The 24,977-nt window shown below is 39.2% G+C and overlaps 2 protein-coding genes across 14 annotated transcripts in view; both read left to right on the forward strand.

The window, feature by feature from the left end:
- The window catches only part of HEATR5A (HEAT repeat containing 5A), a 96,044-nt gene extending 81,873 nt beyond the window's left edge, over positions 1-14,171 (forward strand). For all 3 annotated transcript variants that reach the window (XM_070755888.1, XM_070755879.1, XM_070755897.1), the window contains exons 33-36: positions 1,880-2,104; positions 8,700-8,851; positions 10,203-10,416; positions 11,861-14,171. In XM_070755888.1, coding sequence (XP_070611989.1) covers positions 1,880-2,104; positions 8,700-8,851; positions 10,203-10,416; positions 11,861-12,165 — 896 coding nt within the window. In that variant the 3' untranslated portion in view covers positions 12,166-14,171. The remainder of the gene's footprint in view (positions 1-1,879; positions 2,105-8,699; positions 8,852-10,202; positions 10,417-11,860) is intronic.
- A 7,128-nt stretch (positions 14,172-21,299) lies between these two features.
- The window catches only part of HECTD1 (HECT domain E3 ubiquitin protein ligase 1), a 74,439-nt gene continuing 70,761 nt past the window's right edge, over positions 21,300-24,977 (forward strand). For 9 of the 11 annotated variants that reach the window (XM_070755920.1, XM_070755985.1, XM_070755937.1 and 6 more), the window contains exon 1: positions 21,306-21,636. The gene's annotated coding sequence lies outside the window, so the exon portion shown is untranslated. Of the gene's footprint in view, positions 21,637-24,977 lie in introns of all 11 variants that reach the window. The other 2 variants (XM_070755926.1, XM_070755968.1) reach the window with 1 other exon arrangement.

The raw sequence follows: 24,977 nt of genomic DNA on the forward strand, positions 1-24,977 counted from the left end.
GAGCAGCCACGTGGGCAGCTCCATCCACTTTTATAAGACACTACAAGATTGATTCGTTCGCTTCATCAGAAGCAGCCTTTGGACGGAGGGTCTTGCAAGGGGTGTGCTCTTTTTCAGCGCCCCTGGTCCAACCTTCTCCCTCCCTTTGACTAAACTTGGGTATATCCCATCCTGGACTCTCCTTGCAAGTGCATTGGAGAAGGACCGTTGACTTACCTGAACGGTCTTCTCGATGCACTGCAAGGAGAGTCCAGACCCACCCGGTTCTCGGGACCAGGGTCACAGTTACAATTTGGTTGTTGACACTTGGGAATGTTTTTTTCTGATGAATAAATCGTTAGTTTTTTGCATTACTGCTCCTTCGTAATTATTAGACTGGAGGGCTAAGGGGGCGGTGCCTGGCTAATATTAAATATTTAAATTAAACTCAGTCCCAGCCAATCAGGCTGAGAATAACCCATCCTGGACTCTCCTTGCAGTGCATCGAGAAGACCGTTCAGGTAAGTCAACGGTCCTTCTTGGTGCTAATTAGAATATAAGAATTTGAATGAAACATAACAGTGCTACATACTAATAAAGGAGAATATTTGTAACTCGGTGTTGAATGGGAAGTCTTTGGTGCTCTCTGAGCTTGGTTGTTTTCTTGTAGACATTTCATTACTCAAACTAGGTAACATTTATGATGCTATCTAGTTAGCACTGATGATGCTATCTAGTTTGGGTAATGAAACATCTGCAAGAAAATAACCAAACTCAGAGAGCACCAAGGACCCTTCTACATACTATCTAGCTGCAGATTCCAGCTCTAGCTGTCATAAGCATTCCATAATAATGAACATTAGTGAATTTTACAAAGCAAATAAAATAGTATACTATACTCTCACATTTTAAACAAGCAACACATACAAAAGAGACAAAGCAGAATCCTTAAAGCATCTTTCGATCTCCTTCACATCAGTTGTTGTAGGAGTGACAAAATTATTATTATATTAGGTACACTGAGTGAAATCAGTTTAAACCCGTGGGTTTACCATTTTTATACAGATTAATTGTAGAAGCTATCTATTGATCTGTTTTCATTATTTTTATGATTTACTAATTATTCAGGGCTGATGCAGATGGATGGAGCTGATTACTGCATGCTTCTTTCAGTACTGTTTTTTTAATATTTGAAAGTTTGTGCAGTGAAGGAGCACCTCTGAATAAATTTAAGCTGGGGTGTCAAACTTGCAGCCCACAGGCCACATGTGTCCCACATTGGCCACACCCATGCCCAGTTTAACAATAGGGAAAAAAGTTGTGATAATCGCATGACAACGTGTTCTCATTAGTTTGACAACCCTGGTTTAAGCCAACAATGAGAAGCTGTGTTCTCCAGAAATTGAAATTTAATTTTTACCATCCTTTAACTTGGGCCATTCTGACTGAAGTTGTTGGAGATTGGAGTCCAGCGGTAAACTAAGGCATACACAGAAAAAATGGTGCTTTGAAAGTTATTTTTTAAAAAGAAAACTCTTTTTTCACCAAAGTAGAAGAGAAATATTAGATATTCTTCGCCAGCACTTGACATCTGAGTCAATTTTATTAATCAATACTAATTTCAAATATTTCATACTGATCAGTGGTTGAATAAATATCAGTAAAGTTTCTCTATGTTATATGTTAGTTGCAGAGTGATTATTTTTCCTAAATTAATCTCATCTCAAATATTTGTGTTAGCATTAAATTGAACCTTAATTTATAAGTGACAATTTTTATTAAATGTAACACTGAGCTTGAAATAAAGGAATACTAATAAATGCATGATGGAATTCATGTTTTGTTCAATATGTGCTTCAAGCCTATCATACTTATACAATGCATTTGCTATATCTTTCAGGAAGCATTGCTGTCCTACCCACAATCTTGTATCTGATTATTGGAGTCCTTAGAGAAACTGCTGTGAAGTTACCCAGTGGCCACTTACCCATGACTGTTGCTGCATCACTGCAAGCTCTTAAAGGTGTCCTAACATCACCTATGGCTCGGGCAGAGAAAAGCCAAATGGCTTGGAATGAATTGCTCCGTAGTGCTCTGGTCACTATTCTTAATTTTTGGAATCAAGGTACAGTATAAATGGGAAGAAAAATATTCTCTCAGATATAATAATATAATAATGATTTATTAGATTTGTATGCCGCCCCTCTCTGCAGACTCGGGGCAGCTCACAACAATAATAATAACAATGTGACAGTGTAACAAATCTAATATTTAAAAGAAACATCTAAAAACCCATCATTTAAAAAACATACAACACAAGCACACCATACATAAAACTATATAAGCCTGGGGGAGATGTCTCAATTCCCCCATATAAGTATCATATAGAGCAGGGATGTCAAACTCAAGGCCCAGCAGTCAGACCTAGCCCATGGGGTGCTTAGATCTGGCCTGCGGGGTCACCCTGGAAACAGTAAAGGACTGGCCCTTGGGGCCTCTGCCAGCAAAATCCCAAGCTCCATTTTCACCTGCCGAGTCGCAGGAGGCTATCCCAGCCAAAACAGAGCTTGGGAGCCCGTTTTCGCTGGCAGAGCGTTTGTGCCACCACACGTGCGCCCCCCCCGACACAAGTGATGTCATGCTGGCCACACCCACCCCAGCCACAGCCATCCCAGTTCCCCAAGGTCAAACACAACCCTGATAAGGCCTCAATGAAAACGAGTTTGACACCCCTGATATAGAGCATAAGAAATAATTTCACACTCAGACCAGTAATATGCTACTGGGGAACAAAATAATTAGCTACTGCTGCTTAAAAAAATCCTAACTATTTAGAGGATGCAAGTTTCTACTTTTCAGCACACCTGCTCTTTGCCTTTCATTCCTTTCCTAATGGAATTCCCTTCTTGCATTCCTCTGCAGAAACTGTGCCACAAATATTTATTTTCCATTTTCTTTTTCTAACTTTGACATATTCACTAATTACAAATTGCCTACCCTTACTGGGCTAGGTATTCATTGTACTTTATTGGGACTTATTATATCTTGCAATGCTGAATATAACAGGTTCATAACTACCGTATATAGAAAAGCACAGAACTGGAATTGTTTGAGAGATCCTCCCAAATTTGTGGACTTTTTGACATTCAACATTGCAAGAAATAATAGCCTCCAATAAAGTACAGTAAATAAACATTTCTCAAAGTTAAAGTATCCAGCAACCTTTCTCATATAGCAAATCTTTAGAAGCTTTAAGACTGTGAATCCATAATTTATTTATTATTTATTAGATTTGTATTATTATTTATTAGATTTGTATGCCGCCCCTCTCCGAAGACTTATTATCAGAAAAACCTAGAAAAAATATACTGCTTAAAAAAAATAAAGGGAACACTCAAATAACACATCCTAGATCTGAATGAATGAAATATTCTCATTGAATACTTTGTTCTGTACAAAGTTGAATGTGCACAACAGTGTAAAGGGTATAGATTATATATGAAAATTGATATGGAAGCGATTAGGAGAGATTTGAAACATTTCAGCCTATTCAATGTGAGATATTAGAATTTGGAACAGCTTAAATGGGGCCTTAGCTAATAGTATATTTGTATAGCATTAAAAAATTGGGCAGCTATTTTTATCCATTTGTTGTACTAAAATGTCTCCTGAAAGTTGTTACGTAACATCACTTAATATTTTTTTCCCAATTGGGTATAATAAATCCAATCTCCAGCGAAGGTGGTAGCATTTGGCTTGTATACTATAACTTCCTGAAATTGATTTACTATAAAACAATTTGATGTTGTTGTTATAATTTTTATTGTACTGTGATTGGAGAGGAAAAAAAAAATATTTGCTGGAATGTGCACAACAGCATGTGAAATTGGTTGTCAATCAATGTTGCTTCTTAAGTGGACAGGTTGATTTCACAGAAGTTTGATTTACTTGGAGTTATATTCTGTTGTTTAAGTGTTCCCTATTTTTTTTAAGCAGTGTATATTTGTGATTTAAATCTTAGTATCTAAGTAATGCAAATGTTGGTTTTCTTATTACTGTACATGACGTTCTGATTTGGTTGGATAGATTGCATGCGTGAAACAATCTGAAGGATTTTAAGCACATTATTTTGCAACTGAAGTTGTCTTGGTAGAGATGCTGCACTATTAGGAATGCTGGAATTCCAATAGCAGTAGAAATGGTAAATGTTGGAAGTTGAAATGTGTGTGAGTGTTTCCGTGATAGAAAGCAATTATGTAGGAAGCAGATTTTCTACAACAGAAAGGAAATTACGTACAGGGCGTATGTCAGGCCATAGCCATTATTTGGAGTAGATCATAATAATAGGCAAAGCCTTGCACTTGGCTATCTATATTCTACCAGAGAATCAAAGCGTACCTACTCAGTTTGTCAGATAAGGAGGGCAGAAAGAACTTTCTTGACAATGAGAACTATCAACCAGTGGAACAGCATGTCTCCAAAAGTTGTGGGTATTCCATCATTGGAGGTTTTTAAGAAGAGATTGGAGAGCCACGTGTGTGAAAGGGTATAGAGCCGCGATGGTGAACCTATGGCATGTGTGCCGGACATGCCATGCAGCACCCTCTCTGTGGGCAGGGGAGCCTTCTCCCCAGTTCAGCTCTGCTACACATGCATTTGCACTTCCCACCGACCAGCTGGTCTCTGCTGTGCATGCACAGGGGCGAGATGCACGTGGGGGGCCATGCATGCATGCACGAGGCTTGGGGCATGTGCATGCATGGGTGCCATGCGTGGGTGCCACCCAGGCATTGCATTTTGGGGGTTTGGGGAATGCGCACACATTTGCACGCACATGCACATGCTTTGGGCACTCAGCCCAGAAAATATTATCCATCTCTGGTATAGGATTTCCTGCTTGAGCAGGAGATTGGACTGGAAGACTTCAGAGGTCCCTCCCAACTCTATTACTTTGCATTCTATAGCTCGTGGAGATTTGCAATCTATTGGACAAAAGGAACAGGAATTAAATCTTTAATTATCCATTTACACGCCACCGCCCCCATGTGGTTAGTGTAGCATGAGAAGCATCTCTGCAAACACAGTGTACAGTGGTACCTCGGTATTCGACCATAATCCGTTCCAAAAGTGTGGTCGAGAACCGATTTGGTCGAGTACCGAATTAATTTATCCCATAGGAAATAATGGAAATGGGTTTAATTGGTTTCCAGCCCCTATTTCCTTTATTTCCTATGGGATAAAGATATGAGGTCTAAGCACTCCAAGCTGTAGTTAGGGTGGGGGCAGTTTCGGGGGTGGCTCCTTTCCTCAGTGGTTCGGCTTCCCTTTAAGCAGTTACACCAACTTTCTCTTTCCCGAGAGTAGCGACGGCAGCAGAGGCTTTCCTTAGAGCAGCAGCAGCACCGGGAACGTGAGATGAGAAAGGGAAGCCTCTGACGTTCCCGGCGCTGCTGCTGCTCTAAGGAAAGCCTCTGCTGCCGTCGCTACTCTCGGGAAAGAGAAAGTTGGTGTAACTGCTTAAAGGAAAGGAGCCCCCCCGAAACTGCCGGTATTGCAGCCCCCCCCCCCACTCCCTACAGCTTGGAGCGGAAGGGTGTAAGAAGGGTGGGGCTGCTGCAATTCCGGCAGTTTCGGGGGGGCTAGTTGGAGGGCGGCTTCACCTGTGGACCTGCTCCCGCCAGCCTGCCAGCCTCGACCGGGGCCAGGAAGGAGGACCCACCTGAGGTGCCTGCGGCCGCCTCCCTTTCACCCCGAGCCACGTCACCGTGCCAGAGCGAGGCAGGGTCCGCGGCAGAGAGACGCTGAGGGCAAGGCGGGCAGCGCGTTGGCGGGAAGGGCACTGAGGCGGGAGCAGGACTGGTCCCCTCTTGGCTGGCGGCGGGAGGCTCGCGGGAGAGGAAGCGGGTGGCGAGCAGAGCTCAGACGTGGCGGGGAGCCCCACCCTTCCTACACCCTTCCGCTCCAAGCTGTAGGGAGTGGGGGGGGCGGCTGCAATACCGGCAGTTTCGGGGGGGCTCCTTTCCTTTAAGCAGTTACACCAACTTTCTCTTTCCCGAGAGTAGCAACGGCAGCAGAGGCTTTCCTTAGAGCAGCAGCAGCGCCGGGAACGTCAGATGCTTCCCTTTCTCATCTCACGTTCCCGGCGCTGCTGCTGCTCTAAGGAAAGCCTTTGCTGCCGTCGCTACTATCGGGAAAGAGAAAGTTGGTGTAACTGCTTAAAGGAAAGGAGCCCCCCCGAAACTGCCGGTATTGCAGCCGCCCCCCCCCCCACTCCCTACAGCTTGGAGCACGACTGGGAGGCTGTTTAGTGGGCGGGCAGAATGGACGTGTCGGATTCCGACTCCCATTCCTTCTCACCCCGCCCCCTCATTTCGGATAATAAACAAAATTTTCTGTGGCTGTTCGGTATCCGAATTTTTGTTCAGATACCGAAGCAAATTTTTGCCGAAAATTTTGTTCGGTATCCAAAATGTACGAGAAAGGAAGCGTTCGAGTACCGAGGTACCACTGTAATTGGAATTATACCTTTTTTGAAATGTTTTTGGTTACAGCTTTAATAAAAAGATTAAAATAAAGTGGTACCTCTACTTAAGAACTTAATTCGTTCCGTGACCAGGTTCTTAAGTAGAAACGTTCTTAAGTAGAAGCAAGTTTCCCCATAGGAATCAATGTAAAAGCAAATAATGTGTGCAAACCCATTAGGAAAAAAAAATAAAAGCTCGGAATTTGGGTGGGCGGAGGAGGAGGAAGAAGAGGAGGAGGAGAGTCGCTGCCAAAGGAAGATGATGAGGTGAGGGGAATCAAAAAAAATCCAAAACTTTAAGGCTTAAAAAAAAAAGAGGGACTCTGAGGCGGTGAGGAGCACACACCTCCAATACACCTGGCGCGAGGCTGCCTCCCATACATTGCCTCCCATACACTGGCTGCTGCTGCTGCTACCTGCTGCCTCTTTCTTCCCATGCTGAATGAAGGGCTGTTCTCTCTTCTCGCTCACTCGCTTTGTAGCTGGCGTCTTTCCTTCGCTATGGTAACTCTTCGGCTGCCCAGAGCAAAGAGAACGTTTCTTTTCTCAGGGCGCTGGCAGAGGTTTATTCCCTGTCCAAGCACCCAGAGAAAGGAAAATGCTTTGTTTGCTCTGGACTGGCAAAGCCTTTTTAAGCGCCACCCAAAGGCTCCTCTGGCAGCCCAGATGGCCGGGATTAAAGGGGGAATGGCAGGAAACTGGCTGGGCCTTCGTGCCACTCTCAAATTTCCTGGGAAATTTCCTGGGAAATTTTTCCGGGCTCGGGTTCTTAAGTAGAGGCAAAAAAATCTTGAACACCTGGTTCTTATCTAGAAAAGTTCATAAGTAGAGGCATTCTTAAGTAGAGGTACCACTGTACAGGCAGTTTATTTAATAAAATCTTATTGCCTGACATTAGTAGTACTTTACATTTAGTCCTTGCTTAATACCTCTTGGAATAAGCAACTCTGTCACTCAGCAACATGGTAATGAAGCAAAAATCTTGTGTGACCGCAACTTACAGTTTTCCTGCCAGCTTATCCACGGACTCTGTCAGAAATTGGATATGAAGCATGCAAATGGTGACTGCATGACTGTGAGATGCTGCATTGGTCAGAAATTCCCACTTCTCATTGTGAAGAGTCCTCAGTTTGAGCAGACAAGAACAGGGACACTGCAAATGTTGTCAGTGAAACAACTGATTATGAAGTTATTTTTTTCAGCGTTATGGTAACTTTGAACAGTTGTTAACAGAACGACTGTTAAGCAAAAACTAATTGTACAAGCATGCATTATACACTATAATACAGTGTTTTTCAACCAGTGTGCCGCGAGACATGGTCAGGTGTGCCACGAAGCTCAGAGAGAGAAAGAAAGGAAGAGAGAGAAAGAAAGAAAGAGAGAGAGAGAGAGAGAACAAGAGAGAGAGAGAATGAGAGAGAAAGAGAACAAGAAAAAGAAAGCAAGAGAGAGAGAAAGAGAGAAAGAGAAAGAGAGGGAGGGAAGGAGAGAGAGAGAAAGACATAGGGAGGGAGGGAGAAAGGGAGCAAAAAAGAGAGGAAGGAAGAGAAAGAAAGAGGGATGGAAAGAGAGAGAAAGAAAGATGAAGGGAGAGAAAGGGAGGGAGAGAGAAATAGAGCAAAAGGGAGGAAGAGAGAGAGAGATAATTTTTTTGTCCAAACTTTTTTTAGCCCCCTCCAACCGCTCAATGTGCCCCAGGGTTTCGTAAATGTAAAAAATGTGCCGCGGCTCAAGAAAGGTTGAAAATCACTGCTATAATAAATACAGATCGTCTTAGTCGTTTAATAACTGTTAGAAGTTACAAAGACACTGAAAAATGTGACATGACTATTTTTCACTTGTGACTGTTGCAGCATCCCCACATGATCAGAATTTGGATGCTTGGCAACTGGTACATATTTATGACAATTGCATTGTCTTGAGATCATGTGACCATCATTTATAACCTGCCCAGGTGACTTCCAACAAGCAAAGTCAACGGGGAAACCAGATTTGTTTAAACTGTAGGATTCACTTAACAGCTACTTAACACTGGCAAAAATGATCGGAAAATGGGGTGCAACTCACTTAACAATTGTCCTGCATAGCAACAGAAATGCTGGGCTCAGTTAAAAAATGGTATCAGAACTTGACTTTAATATTTTGACATTATAATTAGACCTGTTTCAGATATTTTAAAATGTCTTATTATTGGTAGATGATGCTGGTCAAGAATTGGATGAAAGCAGTCTGCTGACTGCAATCACTGTATTTATTTTGTCTGCAAGTCCAGAGGTTAGCACCATGGAATGTCTTCAGAGACAGTGCATTGAGAAGTTTAAATCAGCTATGCAATCTAAAAATCCCAATGTAAGTACAACTTGAACTCATTTTGAGATTTGCTAACGTTGCTTTGCTATGTGCTTGTTTAGCCCTAATGGAATGTTGTTGTTGTTGTTGTTGTTGTTGTTGTTGTTGTTGTTATTATTATTATTATTATTATTATTATTATTATTATTATTATTATTATTATATTTGTATGCCGCCCCTCTCCGAAGACTCGGAGCGGAATAGAGAGGGGTGTCAAGCTGGATTTCTTCGAGGGCCAGATAAGCATTGTAGTTGTTGGGGGAGATCGGACTTATGCCGCCTACAGCACCCTACTCGTCCAAAACAGGGCATGTGGGGTTCATGTGCAGCCCCTCGCATCCTGTTTTTGGCCTGGACGCCCTCCTGCACCATCTTGCTGGCCAAAATGGGGCATTGGGGGGCATGTATGGCCCCATGCTCTATTTTGGCTGCCAGAGGCACTGCAGGCTGGTCCTTTACTATTTCCAGGCCGGCTCCATGGGCCAGATTTAAGCACTCTGCAGGCCAATGCAGCCCGCAGGCCTTAAATTTGACACCCGTGGAATAGGGTTTCCTTTCTGAGCATGGGGTTGAAGACTCGAAGACCCTTTCCAATTCTGTTATTTTGTAGTTCTTTTCACTGAATAAACATGTGCCTCCTACCCTTGAAAGTGAGATGGGTGACTATGATCCTCTGTGATACCATCCTGTTATTAGCCCACAGCTTTGTTAATGAAAACAACCACCTGAATCAGCCCATTTAGAATTTGATTCTATTTTTAAAGTCAGTTGTGTTAAAATTGCATCAATCCTGACTAAATTTAGGACATCTGAAATGTCTGACCAAGAGAACTTGAGATCTTCACAAAAGTTGACATTCTTACTTCAACTTTTTGGAGTGAAATGTATGACTTTCTAACATAAGGAAATTCACAAATGAAAATTTTCCCAGATTTTTCTCCAACTAGCAACTCAAATTGCTTCATGACATATTGTTCAAGGATGATTCCCAGGTTTTAGGGGAAATGCAAATGGTTACAAAGCAGGAAGCTTCCCTTATATAAACTTCCTTATATGTGTTTATCTTGGGCTCCAAGACTATGTGTTCTTCCTCTTGTTGCAAAGGCATTTATGCAAATTGCGGATGTATGGTGTCCTTAAGCACCATATATATATAGAGAGAGAGTCTGTGCAATTAACTTTCAGAGTTAACTTCAGGATTTAAACTTTAGCTAAATTAGCTTTAAAAAATTGTAAAAAATTGTAGTACGTAAAGTAATTACTGTATACAAATAACAGTTCACATTGGCAGGTTGAACTTGTTTTTTTACATTTGGATGGACTATCTTTTTAAATAGTTCTTTCTTTTTAGGTACAACTTAAATGCTACCAGCTGCTCCTTTCCATTTTCCAGTGTCCCAATCAAACTGTTTCATATCCTTACATTCATTCATTAATATCTTCAGTAGTGGTCAAATTACAAGAAACAGAAAAAAATAAACCAGAGAATTCTGCCGAACTTCAAGTTGTTCAAGAAGGAATAAAGGTAGTGGCTGCTGTTATAGCCCTCGCTGAGGAGGAGCATCGTAAGTCTTGTTTGCATATTCTTTCAATTATCCACCTTTAAAAGATTGTAACATTATCAGATGATTTCTAGTTAGTGGCATTATTCTAACCTTTCTGCTGTGCCATTGCCCTCTACAAGAGTGGTTCTCAACCTGGGGGTCAGAACCCCTTTGGGGCTCAAACGACCATTTCACAGGGGTCACCTAAGACCATGGGAAAAGACAAGTTTCCCATGGTGTTAGGAACTAAAGCTTCTGTTCTGGTGCCTTGGAATATACTTTTACAATCTTACCAATTAGGTGTTTACAGTCGGGGTGTCCCTCTGACCTTCCTGCCAATCAGCTTAAAGCTCTGTTGGAAGAATTGGTGCTAGACTTATGGTTAGGGGTCACCCCAATATGAGGAACTGTATTAAGGGGTTGTGGCATTAGAAAGGTTGAGAACCACTGCTCTACAAGATCAATGTTTGAAGGCTTTTTAGGAGAAAAGAATGAATCTAAACAGATTGTATAGGTTTAACAATCTTATGTTAAAACTGTTTTGCCAAAAAATGTGTGAATTTGCTGCGAAGTGCTATGACTGAGTGACATGGGGGCCTCAGTTGTTTGTCCTTTCCATAGAATTATTATTCTGAGAAGCATAGCTTAATTTTGTCTGTTTATTGATTTTAAAAGATCAGTTTTATAAGTCACTGAAACAGTTTGCATCAAACAGGGTAGAGTAATTAGCTGCAGACTACAGCCAGAATCAAATATTGTTAATGCATCAGTTTAGATTTTAAACTGCTTCCAACACTTTTGTGAATTTATCTATAGCAGGACTACTAGCTTCTTTTAACGGCTTTGTTCCTAATGCTATCCATCTTGTAAACTCACAGGATTTTTTTTGCCTTATATATGTATACATCCAAATTAGACCGTGATGTTTTTGTGTGTCATATATGTGTGCTTATGTGGGTATATGAGAGCTGAATGCAATGAAATTTCTTTTTCATGTATGCTGATTAGTGTACATTAAAAAATGACAAAGTTTTATTCTATTCTAAGTTGGAAAAAAATTCTTGACCTAAAAATACTGTCTGGAAATATGTGCATGTATTTGGTCTGTTCATATCATAAGGGTAGTGAGATAATCAGAATAAGAATACAGATCCAAAGCAAGGATAAGTTATGGGTTTTCATCATTATAAAATCTCTTGCTTGCTTCTTGCAAAGTTCATGTTTTACAGCTAGAAAATAGCACAGCATAGTATCCTAAATAACAGGTTTAAACAATGCTATTTACAATTAATTAATTAATTAAACAAACAAGCATATTTGTTTATTGAAAAGTACATTCTACTGTATCAAATGATATTGAGTTTCTGGTACAATCGTTTTAAGAGTTAAATTTAAAAATGGGTAATTATGAAACTAGTGCTATTTATCATTGCTGAATAAATGGTTCTTTTCCATTTTTTTACAGGAAGTCAGCTAGTGGCTTGTTTTATTCCCATCCTTATATCTTTTCTTTTGGATGAAAACGCCCTAGGATCAGTTTCAAGTTCAGCAAAGTATCTTCATGAGTTTGCTTTGCATTATCTAATGCAGATTGGTCCACAGTATACGTCAGCCTTTAAAAAATCAATGGCTTCTTCCCCATCAATGAAAGCAAGACTTGAGTCAGCAGTGAAAGGAAATCAAGAAATCATCAAGGATAAGTCAACATCTAAGCATCCAAAGAATCCTGGGAAAGGCTCAAGTATTCAACTAAAGACTAACTTTCTATGAAAATGACTTCTAAATCTTAAGCACCCTGGTTATATTCCCCCACCCCCAGGTATTACCATGGAGATTTTTGTTTTCAGTTCTATTATGCATTATTTAATTTTGTATAATGCTCCAGTTCCAGAGAAGTGCATGCATGCACCCATTTATCTCTCAGCTGATTGACTCAGTACCTGCTACACCTTTTACTGCTAAAGCTATTGAACTAAAGCTATAGTACCAGTTACCATATCTGTTTGCAAGTACAATCCCCAATAAAAAGATGGCCAGTCAGTTGTTAAAATGTATATTAAAGATGTTTTTAAAAAGTTGCAATTTTCTTAATTTTATTTGGAGCATACTACAACACTCCTGAATAAAATATATTGAAGACTTAAGTAAACGTGTTAACACCTTGATACTTATATTAATAAAGCTACATTTATTTCAGTCTTCAATCTTGGTACAAATGCCAATTTAGGGAAACTCCTATGCATTGCTATTTCTTGATAATATAGATATTCCTTGATTTAAAATCATAATTGGGACTGGAACCTTCGCCGTTAAGTTGATGTTGTTGTTAAACGAGTCATGCCTGATATTACAACATTTTTGCCTTGATCATTAAGTGTATCATCGCAGTTGTTAAGCACACCTGACTCCCCCCCCCCAAGTGCTTTACAGTGCTAGCATATTGCCCCCAACAATCTGGGTCTGGATTTTACTGACCTCAGAAAGATGGAAGGCAGTCAACTTTGAATCTGTCAGCATCGAACTCCTTGCAGTGAGCAGTCTCACCTGAAATACTGCATTCTAATCACTGCACCACCATGGCTTACAATAAATAGCTTTAAGTCAAGGACTAACTGTAATGATTTTTTGTGTGTTGTAATTTAAAATTTTAAACAAAACCCCAAAAGAACTACTTAGTGTATATTCCGTTTTGGCTCCATGAAGTGAACTGTATGTTTTAGATGACAAATAGGGAGAATTACCTCTATTTAATGACACGAAGTACTGTACATGGCTAGCTCTTTTAATCTGACTAGTTTGTTAAAAATCATTAAATTGTTAATTTTGCTGTCCCATTTTAATTGTAAAAATAATCCTAAAATTCTTTACAGTCCTATACAATAATGTTATGCCAATTTAGTCATAACCTAATTAAATAAAAAGACTATTCTTGAAATCCACAGAAACATAAAATTAGTGTTGAGTAACGAAAATCCGCTTTTAAATTATTGATAGCTTTACCAATGAATTGTGGAGCAATTACACGTTTTATGATAAGAATTCGTTCAAAGTCTATAGTTTTGAATATTTTTATATCCAAACTTAAGCACATTTACTAATGATTATATCAATGGGGCTTTTTACTACCAATACATTTTATTTGATTTTAATTGTATCCTGCCAGGCAGATCATTGAGGCTTACATATCTTTTTAGAGTATGAAAATGATTTGAGGCAGTTCCATCATATGAGGCTTTACATTATTTATTGTAATCATTTTGTAGTCTTGAAACATTGATGTACAATCATGCATTAAAATATCAAAGACACTAATGGGAATGGATTACTTTTTCAAAAGTGAGTTTTATCTGAACTGAATTACAGTTTGAATTATAAGAATAAAAAAATCTGGTAACAAAATATTTGCAAGCAACAACCAAATTCAAAAAGCAGCAAGGATTTCATTTATAAGCAATCACAATTACCTAAAAATGAAAACTTTTACATAGAAATCTAGGTGTTAATTCTTCAACTATTATAGTGTTTTTTTAAAATTCTGCTGACAACTATTGCCCTTTAATCCAATATTAAGTGAAGTAAAGGAAATGTTCAGATGACTATGATACTCCCATCTATTAATTTGAGGAAAATAAAAACATCTGTAAAATCAATACTCAGGAAGTGATTGTATTTTATTATACATTTTGTACATAAAATTGTAAATTGTACAGATCTAACCACTTGAGCAAACCTCTGATGTCATTTTTCTAATTTACATAAAAGCTAATTTTCTTCAATCTGTGCCTGTTCTTGTTCTTATTAAATGATTCTGCACATATATATTATAAATCATATTATGTATGACTTTTGTAACTTTTCTCCAGTATTATGAAGTGGGATTCTGGGCAATTTACACATAAAAACATACCAAGTTCAGTAAAAAGATTTTTAAAAGTTAAAAATAAAAATGCAGGAGTGTCTTCAAGATGCTAACCATGCTTAAAATGGCATGCATCACACTGAGCCCTAGGTGAGTTGGAACAGTCAAGACTTCGTGCTTTTCCTAAAGGCTAAGAGGGGGGCATTTTACCTTGGAGTGGGGGCAGATGTTCCATAGGGCAGTTTCCTTCCTGGATCCATCAGTCAAACTTCTTTAACTGATAAGGCCACTAACATCCTTTCCCTGCCTGCCTGAATAGGATGGATTAATGTGATGAGGGTAGTATAGTTCCTCAGATAACCTGACCCCATATCATATAGGGCATAAATGGCAATGATCAACATCTTCAATTGGGCCCAGAAGCAAATCGGCACCCAATGCAGCTCACATAGCAAACGTGTTTCATGCCTGATCATGGAGGAGCCCAAAATTGTTCAAATGGCTACATTCTACACCAGCTGTTGCTTCAAGGGCAGCCCATGCACATTGCAACAGTCCATATGGGAGATGAACAAGACATGAGTGACCAAGTCAAGGCCTCATAATCTAGTAAGGAACCATCATTATTCGATCAAGTTTCTTATCCAAATTTTCCAGATGGACTGACTGTTCGAAGTTACAATAGTACTGAAAAAAGTGCCATGACTGTTTTCCCCACTTACAACCGTTACAGCATCCCCACAGTCATGTGACCAAAATTCAAACACCTGGCAACTGACTCATATTTATGACGGTTGCAGTGTCTTCGGTCACCTTTTGTGACTTTCTGACAAGAAAAATCAAATGGAAAACCAGATTCACTTAACAACTGTATTACTGACTTTAACAACTGCAGTGATTCATTTAACAGGAAACAAAACTCACTTAACAACTATCTCACTTAGCAACATAAATTTTGGGTTTAATGGTGGTCATAAGTCAAGGACTACCTGTAAAAACTCTCTACTGGGCATTAACCATTCTTGAGGTTTGGGGAAAACCCTGAAATCATCCTGGATAGCAGAAAAGATATTAGTCATCCCTGAAGAAGATGGGACAAATGTTCATGTGAGCAGCATTAAAAAAAACATACTATGGAATTCTTTTCCTATTCCTGATTAGCTGGAACCAAAAAACTGAGTCTTCCACATTACTCTGCTCTGAGTTGTGCACCACAAGCCAGATACTTCAGCAGAGTATTCACTTCCTGTCTGATGAACCTATGGGATGAAGAAGCCACATATATATGTAGTTCATTTGGTTCATTTGTAGATCCTACATAAGGCAAAGCAAGCTGACTAAATCCTATTAACTCTTTATAAAGCCAAATGTGGAACAGGAATACCCACAAATTCCTATTGTCCACAAATTCCTATTGTCATCCAAAGAGAACTGACAAAAGTAAATTATATTAATTGATATAGTGGCTTTATATATCCACAGTCATGAAAACATTCTTTCAATATTCAAAGTGTTTTTTTTAATTAAATCACATTTGTCCTACACAAAAATCCTAAAATACAATCCCACAGCAACATGACTAAACAAAATATTGAAAGAATGTGGTAAGCAACCTTTAGCATGTTCCTTATTGCAGCACATTGCACAACCTGATGAATAGTAAACATAGGCTATATTTACAGATGACGTGGAGTTGCACTTGTGACTGCCAGGATCCAAGATTACATTTAGCAACACAAAGTGGAAGCCAAGAAGTTGACTCTTATGTTTATATCCCAAAGATCATACTAACCAAACTCAAAGACAAATATTACAATGTAAATATGCAGCTAAATCAGAAACAGTTTTCATCGAACAAAATTAAGATATTGGGTGGTTCTTTGCTGGGAGAATTTTTGAAAGAAGACATCTGAAAAGTCAGCTAACTAACTAATCCTTTATAACTTTATCCACGGACAAACCAATTAAGTATCTAATCTCGAATGTCCCATTAACTGTAACTAGAGAATAATCTGAAACTGAAATCAAGGCAGGGAAAATATGCAGAGCATGGCTATAGAATTCTTTCCATCCCTTGAATAGCACTTTCACTGCTATTCAGGGGATGAGAGGCTTAAAAATGGAGGAGTCAACAGCATTCCAAGTCACTGTCCAGCCATCTCTCCCATCGGGTATTTTTTCCTCCCCCACCTCCGCTTCTCAGCAGACCCTACAAGAAGAGATCCATTTTCAAATTCAATTTTGTTGTTGGTGTCTCCCATCGCATCAAATTTGGTACTGTTTCTGGAGAGATAAACCTCTTAATAGTTAGGTGGACAAAATCTCATATTATACAACTTATTTACAATATTCTGTTTGGTTGGCAAACATAAAAATAAGCAGATAATATAGATTGAAATGTCAGTTTGGCTGTTATTATTTTCTGCATTGTGCATAAGTTGGAAAATACAATTATATGGAATATTATTACTAAGTGGTATCTTGACTTCAAGTACTGTGTAGGTTTTTCTCTCCTTGTATCTAAAAAAGCCATGTCATTCCATATTATTAAAATAAAGGAACCATTCAGAATGCTCACACTTGGATTTTGATACTCTAATGTGGTACATATTCAAAGTAAAATTGTTTAGCAAAAAAACTAGGTGTAGTTGGCACTAAGTTAGAAATCAGCAGACTGTGAGTTCTAGGTCTGCCTTAGGCACAAAGCCAGCTCACTGACTATAGGCCAGTCATTCCCTAGCTGTCCTAGGAATATGTCTATGGCAAGCCAAGTCCAATACTTTGCCAAGAAAATTGGAAACATTTGCCAAGACTGACTTAAAAGCACCAAAAAAAGCCTTTTCAAATCCCTAATTTTATACTTTCATCTATTATGACCAAACACTACTTTTATACATTTGAAAAAGTCTATCTTATTTGTAAGGTAATTCTTTTAGACTAGAGGGTCAGAAAGATTACAAAATAAACATAAATCTATTTATGTATCACATATTATTTAAATCACAAATGACTCATACCATCAAGGCATATTCATTGCCTCACACAACACTGCCCAGAAGTAATTTCACCGATAAATAACAGCCATAAATATCTAGATTCTATATTTAAACTCAACTACTGAATCAGCTATAATTGATTGGGTTTGCAGACAAATCAACAAACCAGTTTGTGTGGTAGTTGAATCTGGCCTTAATATCATTACTTTCTAGATTTGTCCTCTATAACTGGGCTCCCCAATCCCTGCAGCCCACTACTGAGCCCTTTGGAACTGGACCACAGAAGTGGCAGGTGTGTGCGTATGCAACTTGCTTAAGCAGCAGGCAAGCGTGGGTGCACATGCTCCATTTGCAAGAGTAGAGTGTGCATATGTCCACTTATTACACAAATGGAGCTCTGTGTCTGTACTTGTCTACCAGCGCCATCACTCATGCAGAACCATCACCTCCCCACCCCTCTCAGCTGGTCTGCAAAGCCGGAAAGATTGGGAAACTCTGCCCTACAAATATATAAAATACAGGTGTTGGATTCAGGCTTAAATGCTTTATTGAGCATTCCTACTCCTTAAAACCAACAGTCTAAAACAGCTTGATTCAACTAGTTGTTTTTTATTTCTGTAATACAAATTGTTCAAATCGTTATCCCTTGATTGACAATATAAAATACCCTCAAAATATGTTCATTTTGAGGCCTTTGAACTATGGTGTTGGAGAAGACTCCTGCGAGTCCCTTGGACTGCAAGGTGATCAAACTGGTCAGTCCTAGAGGAGATCAACCCTAACTACTCTTTAGAAAGCCAGATTCTGAAGATGAAACTCGAACACTCTGGCCACCTAATGAGAAGAAAGGACTCACTGGAGAAGAGCCTAATGCTAGGAACAATTGAAGGCAAAAGAAGAAGGGGCCGACAGAGAATGAGGTGGTTGGATGGAGTCACTGAAGCAGTCGGTGTGAGCTTAAATAAATTCTGGGGAATGGTAGAGGACAGGAAGGCCGGAAGAAATGTTGTCCACGGGGTCCCAATGGGTCGGACACAACTTCTGACTAACAACAATATACAAGTCTTACAAATTAATTTCCATCTGGGGACATAAAGCTCAGAGGTTTACCTAAAGCAAACTGTGTAATGTGAAGTCAGAGGAGTCACCATTGTTTGTTGCAATAATAAAAATTGGAAAGAAAAAAAATTGGAAATGTTGTATTTAAACCAATATAAGCTATTTGTCTTTATTAGAAGCACAGGAGTCTAATAAAGCTTAAGTTTCAGAGCAAAAAGTATCAAACATAAGAAAAACAGATTGAATTTACAGACTACATTGTGTGGGTTAAAGGGGGCATTTGAGCTCACTTAGAGGAACTCTTTGTCCAGAGTTGAAAATTTGTGTAAGACGAAGTTGATTCTGAAGAAGATGCAAGAAACAGTTTATGTATAATATTTGATTGTACCATAAAGCAACAAGCAATACTTTGCCATTTTAACCATTAGCTGACAAAGCCTGAAGACTGTTAGAAATATGACAACGATCATATTAGAATTCTCAAAATCAGGGGTGTCAAATCGTGGCGTCAAATTGTCATGTCATGTCACATGACATATCATGCCTTCCCCCCCTTCGCTAAACTGGGGTGGGCGTGGCCAGCCCATGACACATCTGGTCCACAAGCTACGAGTTTGACACCCCTGCTCTAAATAATATGAACCTTATTATCTGATCTCAAATGTCTATTGAACAATTAAAATATAACGATTAAAAGGTAGTATATAATTATTGTAAATTTACATTAATACAGTATTACATCACATAAAGCCAGAGTAACTTTCTCTAGTGTCTTTCTAGTGACTCCCACTCAATGACATGTGACTGGCTACTCGTGTGAAGAGTCAGATTTATGTTTTCTGCATACATTCAATTTTCTAGGGGCCAACAAAAAGATCTCCCAAGTAGCCACCCATAATGTTTAAATATACTATAATTTTAAAATCTTTGTCATTAGTTCTTTGTGACTAAGAAATGCATTTACCAAAAACATCACTCAGCTCTACTAATTGGGATAACTATGCCTGTCAAAACATGGAGATATTTTCAACTTTTAACTCCTGGCACAATTGCAGAGAATTACATATAGAATGAGTAAATAGTTCATACTTAATGACACATCAGAGAACTATACATTATAGCTTTATTATAAGAGCTACTTACAATATTGAACTTTATATAAACTTAGTTCTTTGCAAGGAGATAAATCCCAATTGCAGAATATGACTGTTCCACTTCTGCCCTAAATACAGTTCTTGTAGATAATGTCTCGCCAATTTTATTTTACCTATTTTTCACATAATACATGTTCAGAATTTCAATATGAAAGTCCCAGCATTTAGGAACAAAAAAAAAACGAGGACCAAAAGTGTAATAAAAATATAAATACAATTATAACTTACCAAAATAAGTTATAATTGTAAAATCCAATATGACTAGAAATTGCAACAATTTATTTGGAATTGAGGAATATTGTATATACATATTAGTGCAGGGGTAGGCAACGTTGGCTCTTCTATGACTTCTGGACTTCAACTCCCAGAATTCCTAAGCCAATCATGCTAGCTCAGGAATTCTGGTAGTTGAAATCCACATGTCATAAAAGAGCCAACGTTGCCTACCCCTGTGACTGTCTCTTAATTGGAATTAAAAGGGCTATGATAGCTCCAATTGTGTAGAAAGCTAATTACAAGAAATCAACACTCTCAAAAGTTACAATAGGCTTACTTCATTTCAGTACTAAGACTGTAGTGACATCAATTAACTTTCTACTGATTATGAATTAAAGCACTAAATGAAGAATTAAAAACCTGTCCCATATTCAATATATAGACATGTAAGCTCTATAAAACCTGGGACTTAAAAGATACACATTTCCACAACTTACTCCAATATGTCTGGTGGGAATTACTATCATTATTCCAAGTTCAGATGGGTGAATGTCTCTTTTGATACATCTATGACCAGGATGACAGAATCCTTCAGACATCTCTGAGAAGGATAATCCCAATAGGCAATAAATCAATGTCAGTAAATACAAAAATATAATTATTGATGGTTTACATGCTTTCTTTATATGTTATATGTTGATGTCAAAGTTAGGTAGAGTTAGGTGTATGTTAAGTTCATGTGTGTATATATGTATATATTTCATGCTGTTTAAAAAAAAATAATTTAATAAAGATTTACGTATTTTAAAAAAGATTAAAAAAAAACCCTTCAATGTCTGTCCACCACGAAGTTGTACTAAAAGCTCCATTGTTTGTTATCAAACCTAAGAAAAACAGAGTTGGAAGGGACCTTGTAGGTCAACTAGTCCAACCCCTCCCCCTTCAAAGCAGGAGACCTACACACACACCATTTCTGACAGATGGCAGTCCAGTCTCTTCTTGAAAGCTCCCAGTGATGAGGCCTTCCCCAGAACATAGCCATCTCTCTCTCTCTCCTTCTCTCTCTCTCTCTCTCTCCCTCCCCCCTCTCTCTATATATATACTGTTGTTTTCTATTGTTGTATATTTATATAATATATAAATATTTTATGTTTTTGCTGAATTTGAAAATTAATATAATGTAATAAATATATTAATATAAATAAACCATACATACATACATACATACATATATGTGTGTGTGTGTGTATATAGTTGATTTTCTGTCGAAAATAACAAGGTTTTCTGTCGAATATAACAAAGTCGAAGTAGATGTACACTAGGCTCCCTTTCTTTTCACTTATCAGCAAAAGTATGTAATCATATATTTTATATTATATACCTATACTGTACATACAATACATAATACATACATATACTGTATACGTACATACATACATACGTATGTATATTTTTTTAAAAGATCGCCCGTGTGGTGAGCTTGAACGGTATCTCTATTCTTCCGCAAGGAAACACCAAACTAACGAACCGAGGACAACATTCAACGCCACCGAGAACCCAGCGAGGTCACGCTGCCTCCGGCCTCGAGTTATTCTGGGCAGAAATAGGAAGCCCGGAATCACTCGTGACGCGAGAAGGGAAGGAGAAAAGAAGGCCGGGACGGCGTTCTCCGCAGCGCCCCCTCCGGCCGCGTTGGGTCGCTCTGCTCTGGGAGTCCGCTTCGGCCTGACTTGGAGCCCGACGGACTCCTCCTCCTCTTCCTCTCGTGTGTGTGTGAGTGTGCGGCTCTTCGTCTTAATCCTCCGCCACCCCCTCAGCTTCTGCCGGGAGGATCAAGATGGACGGGGTGCGACACTGTCTGGCGGCCGACTGAGGAAAAAGGCCTGCGAAAACTGAGGGAGAGGAGGAGGCGGCGACGAGGACGACGACAGCCGCGGGGGGAAACCCGGGCGCCGAGGTGAGCGAGTCTCTGGGTCGGCGGGAGAGGAAGCCCCCGCGCTGTGCCGGCCTGGCGGCGGTGTTTCCTGAGCCACCTGGCCGCGATGCCCTGCGAGGCCTGCGGCTGGCGGAGAACGCGAGTGCCGCGGCGTGACGGTGAAGGGAAAGAGTTTGGTTTTTCTGGGACGGGGAGATGGCTGTAGTAGAGATTCCGCAGAGCCTCAACTATAGGCGGTGGTTGGTAGGCCCGGAAAAATAAAAACCTGGGCTTGGGCTTCACAGACGGAAGGGAAGGGCCGGGTTCACTTGTTGGGCCCAGAGTCCGTAAAGAAAAGGGGTTGCTGCGCCCACTTTTCTCGGGTCTCCGGTGGGGAAAAGTCACAGGGGCTTCTCGGCCTTCTCTGTTTTGGGACTTGGAGAGGTGAGGCACAGTTTTCTAACCCTTAAAATCTGGAGACGGTTCCCGGACGTTGCTTCCGGTTCGTCTTGTTTTATTTGGGGGAAAGGCAAACAGATAGGTTAGCCCGGGATTTGTTGGACGCCACACTCTGGTTTGTAAAGGGGGCTTGTATAAAAATGAGTTCTTGTGAACGTAGGAAAAACTTCCTTCCTGGATGTGAAGTCGTCAGGGAGTGCAGTGTAGTTCTCCAAGCATGGTGTCTTTGGGGAAATTTGGGGATATTTCCAAATTTAGATTTTCTTTTTTCACTCCTGATTAAGTTAGAGGTTGAACCTAACCACTTTGCTACAGGTAGTCCTCCACTTAGGACCATAACATGTCTAATGCTATGTGTCACCTTTGTTTAAGTCAATCCTTGCGCTTGTTAAATTGGTAATACGGATGGTGAATTAAACTTATATATCACTTCACAGTGCTTTACAACCGGCTCTAAGCAGTTTTACAGAGGGTAAGCATATTGGCCCCCAACAATCTGGGTCCTCATTTTACTGACCTTGGCAGGATGGAAGGCTGAGTCAACCTTGAGCCTGCTGAGATTCGCTCTGCCAAACAGTGATCAGGAGAAGCAGTCCTGTGTTCTAACCACTGCATCACCAAAGCTCTTAGTTAATCTAGCTTCCCCATTTTACTTTGCTTGTCAGAAGGTTGCTAAAGGTGATCACATGATCCTGGGACACAGGGCAGCCATCCTAAATATGAATCGGTTGCCAAGTATCTGAATTTGGATCATGTGCCCATTGGGGATGCTGTAAAAAGTTGGTAAGTTTGAAAAAAATGATTGTGTCACTTTTTCAGTGATATTGTAACTTTGGTCACTAACCAAAATGTTGTAAGTCGAGGACTATCTGTATGTAAAGCATATGGCTTACCATACTACCATTGCCAATTCTTCCATGTTTACTTTGTTGGGGAGAGTTTGTGCAGTGTATTTCTCTATTTTTGCATTGAGTTGCAGGTGTATTGGGAAGTAGGTAATCTCAAAATGTATATATAGGTAGTTTTCAAAATAGGACCACAATTGTTTGAGGTCAAAATGTATGTTAAGTAGGAAATTTGTTAAGTTGAATTTTGCCCCCTTTCATGACTTTTACTACCGTGTTTGCTAAGTCAATAACTGCACTTGTTAAATTGGTAACATGGTTGGTAAGTGAATCTGTCTTCACCATTTTACTTTGCTTGTCAAAAGGTTGCAAAAGATCACATGACCCTGGGACACTGCAACAGTCATAAATATAAATCATCTGTTAAGCATAGCAATATAAATCATATGACCATAGTAATGCTGATTTAGTCATAAATGTGAAAAATTGCCATAAGTCACTTTTCAGTGCTGTTGTAATTTTGAACGGTCACTAAATGAACTGTTGTAAGTTGAGGATTACCTGTACTTTTCTCAATAGAAATTGTATACTATTAGTATCAATTTTTCCTGACTAATGTGTTTGTTAGATTCAATTTTGTTGCTCATAATTCATATGAACAATCAGTATTCAGGTAGTCCTCGACTTACAGTCACAATTGAGCCCAAAATTTCTGTTAAGTGAGACATTTGCTAAGTGAGTTTTGCCCCATTTTACCACTTTTTTTGCTCAGTTGTTAAGTGAATTGCTGCAGTTGATAAGTTAATAACTTGATTATTAAGTAAATTTGGCTTCTCAATTGACTTTGCTTGTCAGAAGGTCACATAGTGATCACATGATCTTGGGACACAATCACAGACCTAATTATGAACCATTTGCCAAGTATCTGAATTTTGATCACATAATCATGGGGATGCTGCAAAGGTCATAACTCTGAAAAAACGGTCATAACTCATTTTTTTCAGTGCCATTGTATCTTTAAACAGTAACTAAATAAACTGTTGTAAGTCAAGGACTATCTGTACAAATATAATTGAAACTTTTTCTAAGCATCACTTGTTTAAATCTAGATATTTATATTCTTAATAGCTTTATTGAACACATGCTGCACAATCTCTCTGTTATGAGTGGAGATTGGATGAATGTGTTGAATATTTGGATGAGTCGGGTCGATAAAGTTTTTAAAATGTTTTGTTGGGGTTAGTTTAAATTTTAGTTTTATCCCCCCCCCCCCCCGATTTTTAACATGCTTTTTATGTATCACATATATTGTAAGTCACCCTGAGTCTCAGGAGAAGGGCGGCCTAGAAATCAAACAATCAAACAAACAAATAACCCACCCCCCCACCCCCCCCCACACACATAAAAGCCCTCTTGAATTCAATAAACTTCCCTACTTTATCTACTGCTATAGCATGTTTAAATCCCATTGATATTTAATCATATATTTTTAAACAAAATAAAGATAACGCAGACTGAACCTTAAGTTATTTATTGAAATAAAACTTAGATTACATCACAGCTTTTATTTTAGAAACTGAATTATGATTACAAAAAATTACAAGAGGTTAACTTTATAAAAGTGTTACATACATTTACAACTGTGGCAAAGAAACTGCAGTTTGTGGCATAAAACAACCTGTTATTGGACAAAAGATTGGATGTACAGTGGTACCTCGAGATACGAGTTTAATTCGTTCCGGACCTGGGCTCTTAAGTCGAGCAGCTCTTATCTCGAACGACTTTTCCCCATAGGAATTAATGTAAATAATTTTAATTGGTTCCAGCCCTGAAAAAACTCACAAAGTTAGTCTAAATTATGCAGAAAGACATGTTTTTAATGAAGAAATGTACATGTACATATAAATGAATAATGAAGTTTCTTTCACTTAACTTGTAAACTTTCTTAAACTTTTAAATTTACATATGTTCAACTTCTCTGCCACCCAATCCTGTAGGACAGAGGTCCCCAACCCTTTTTGCACCAGGGACCGGCTTTAAGCGATCAAGAGAGGAATGGGTGAATGAATGGACGGAGGG

Source organism: Erythrolamprus reginae, chromosome 1, assembly GCF_031021105.1.
Source record: "Erythrolamprus reginae isolate rEryReg1 chromosome 1, rEryReg1.hap1, whole genome shotgun sequence".
In the NCBI taxonomy this organism is placed as follows: domain Eukaryota; kingdom Metazoa; phylum Chordata; class Lepidosauria; order Squamata; family Dipsadidae; genus Erythrolamprus; species Erythrolamprus reginae.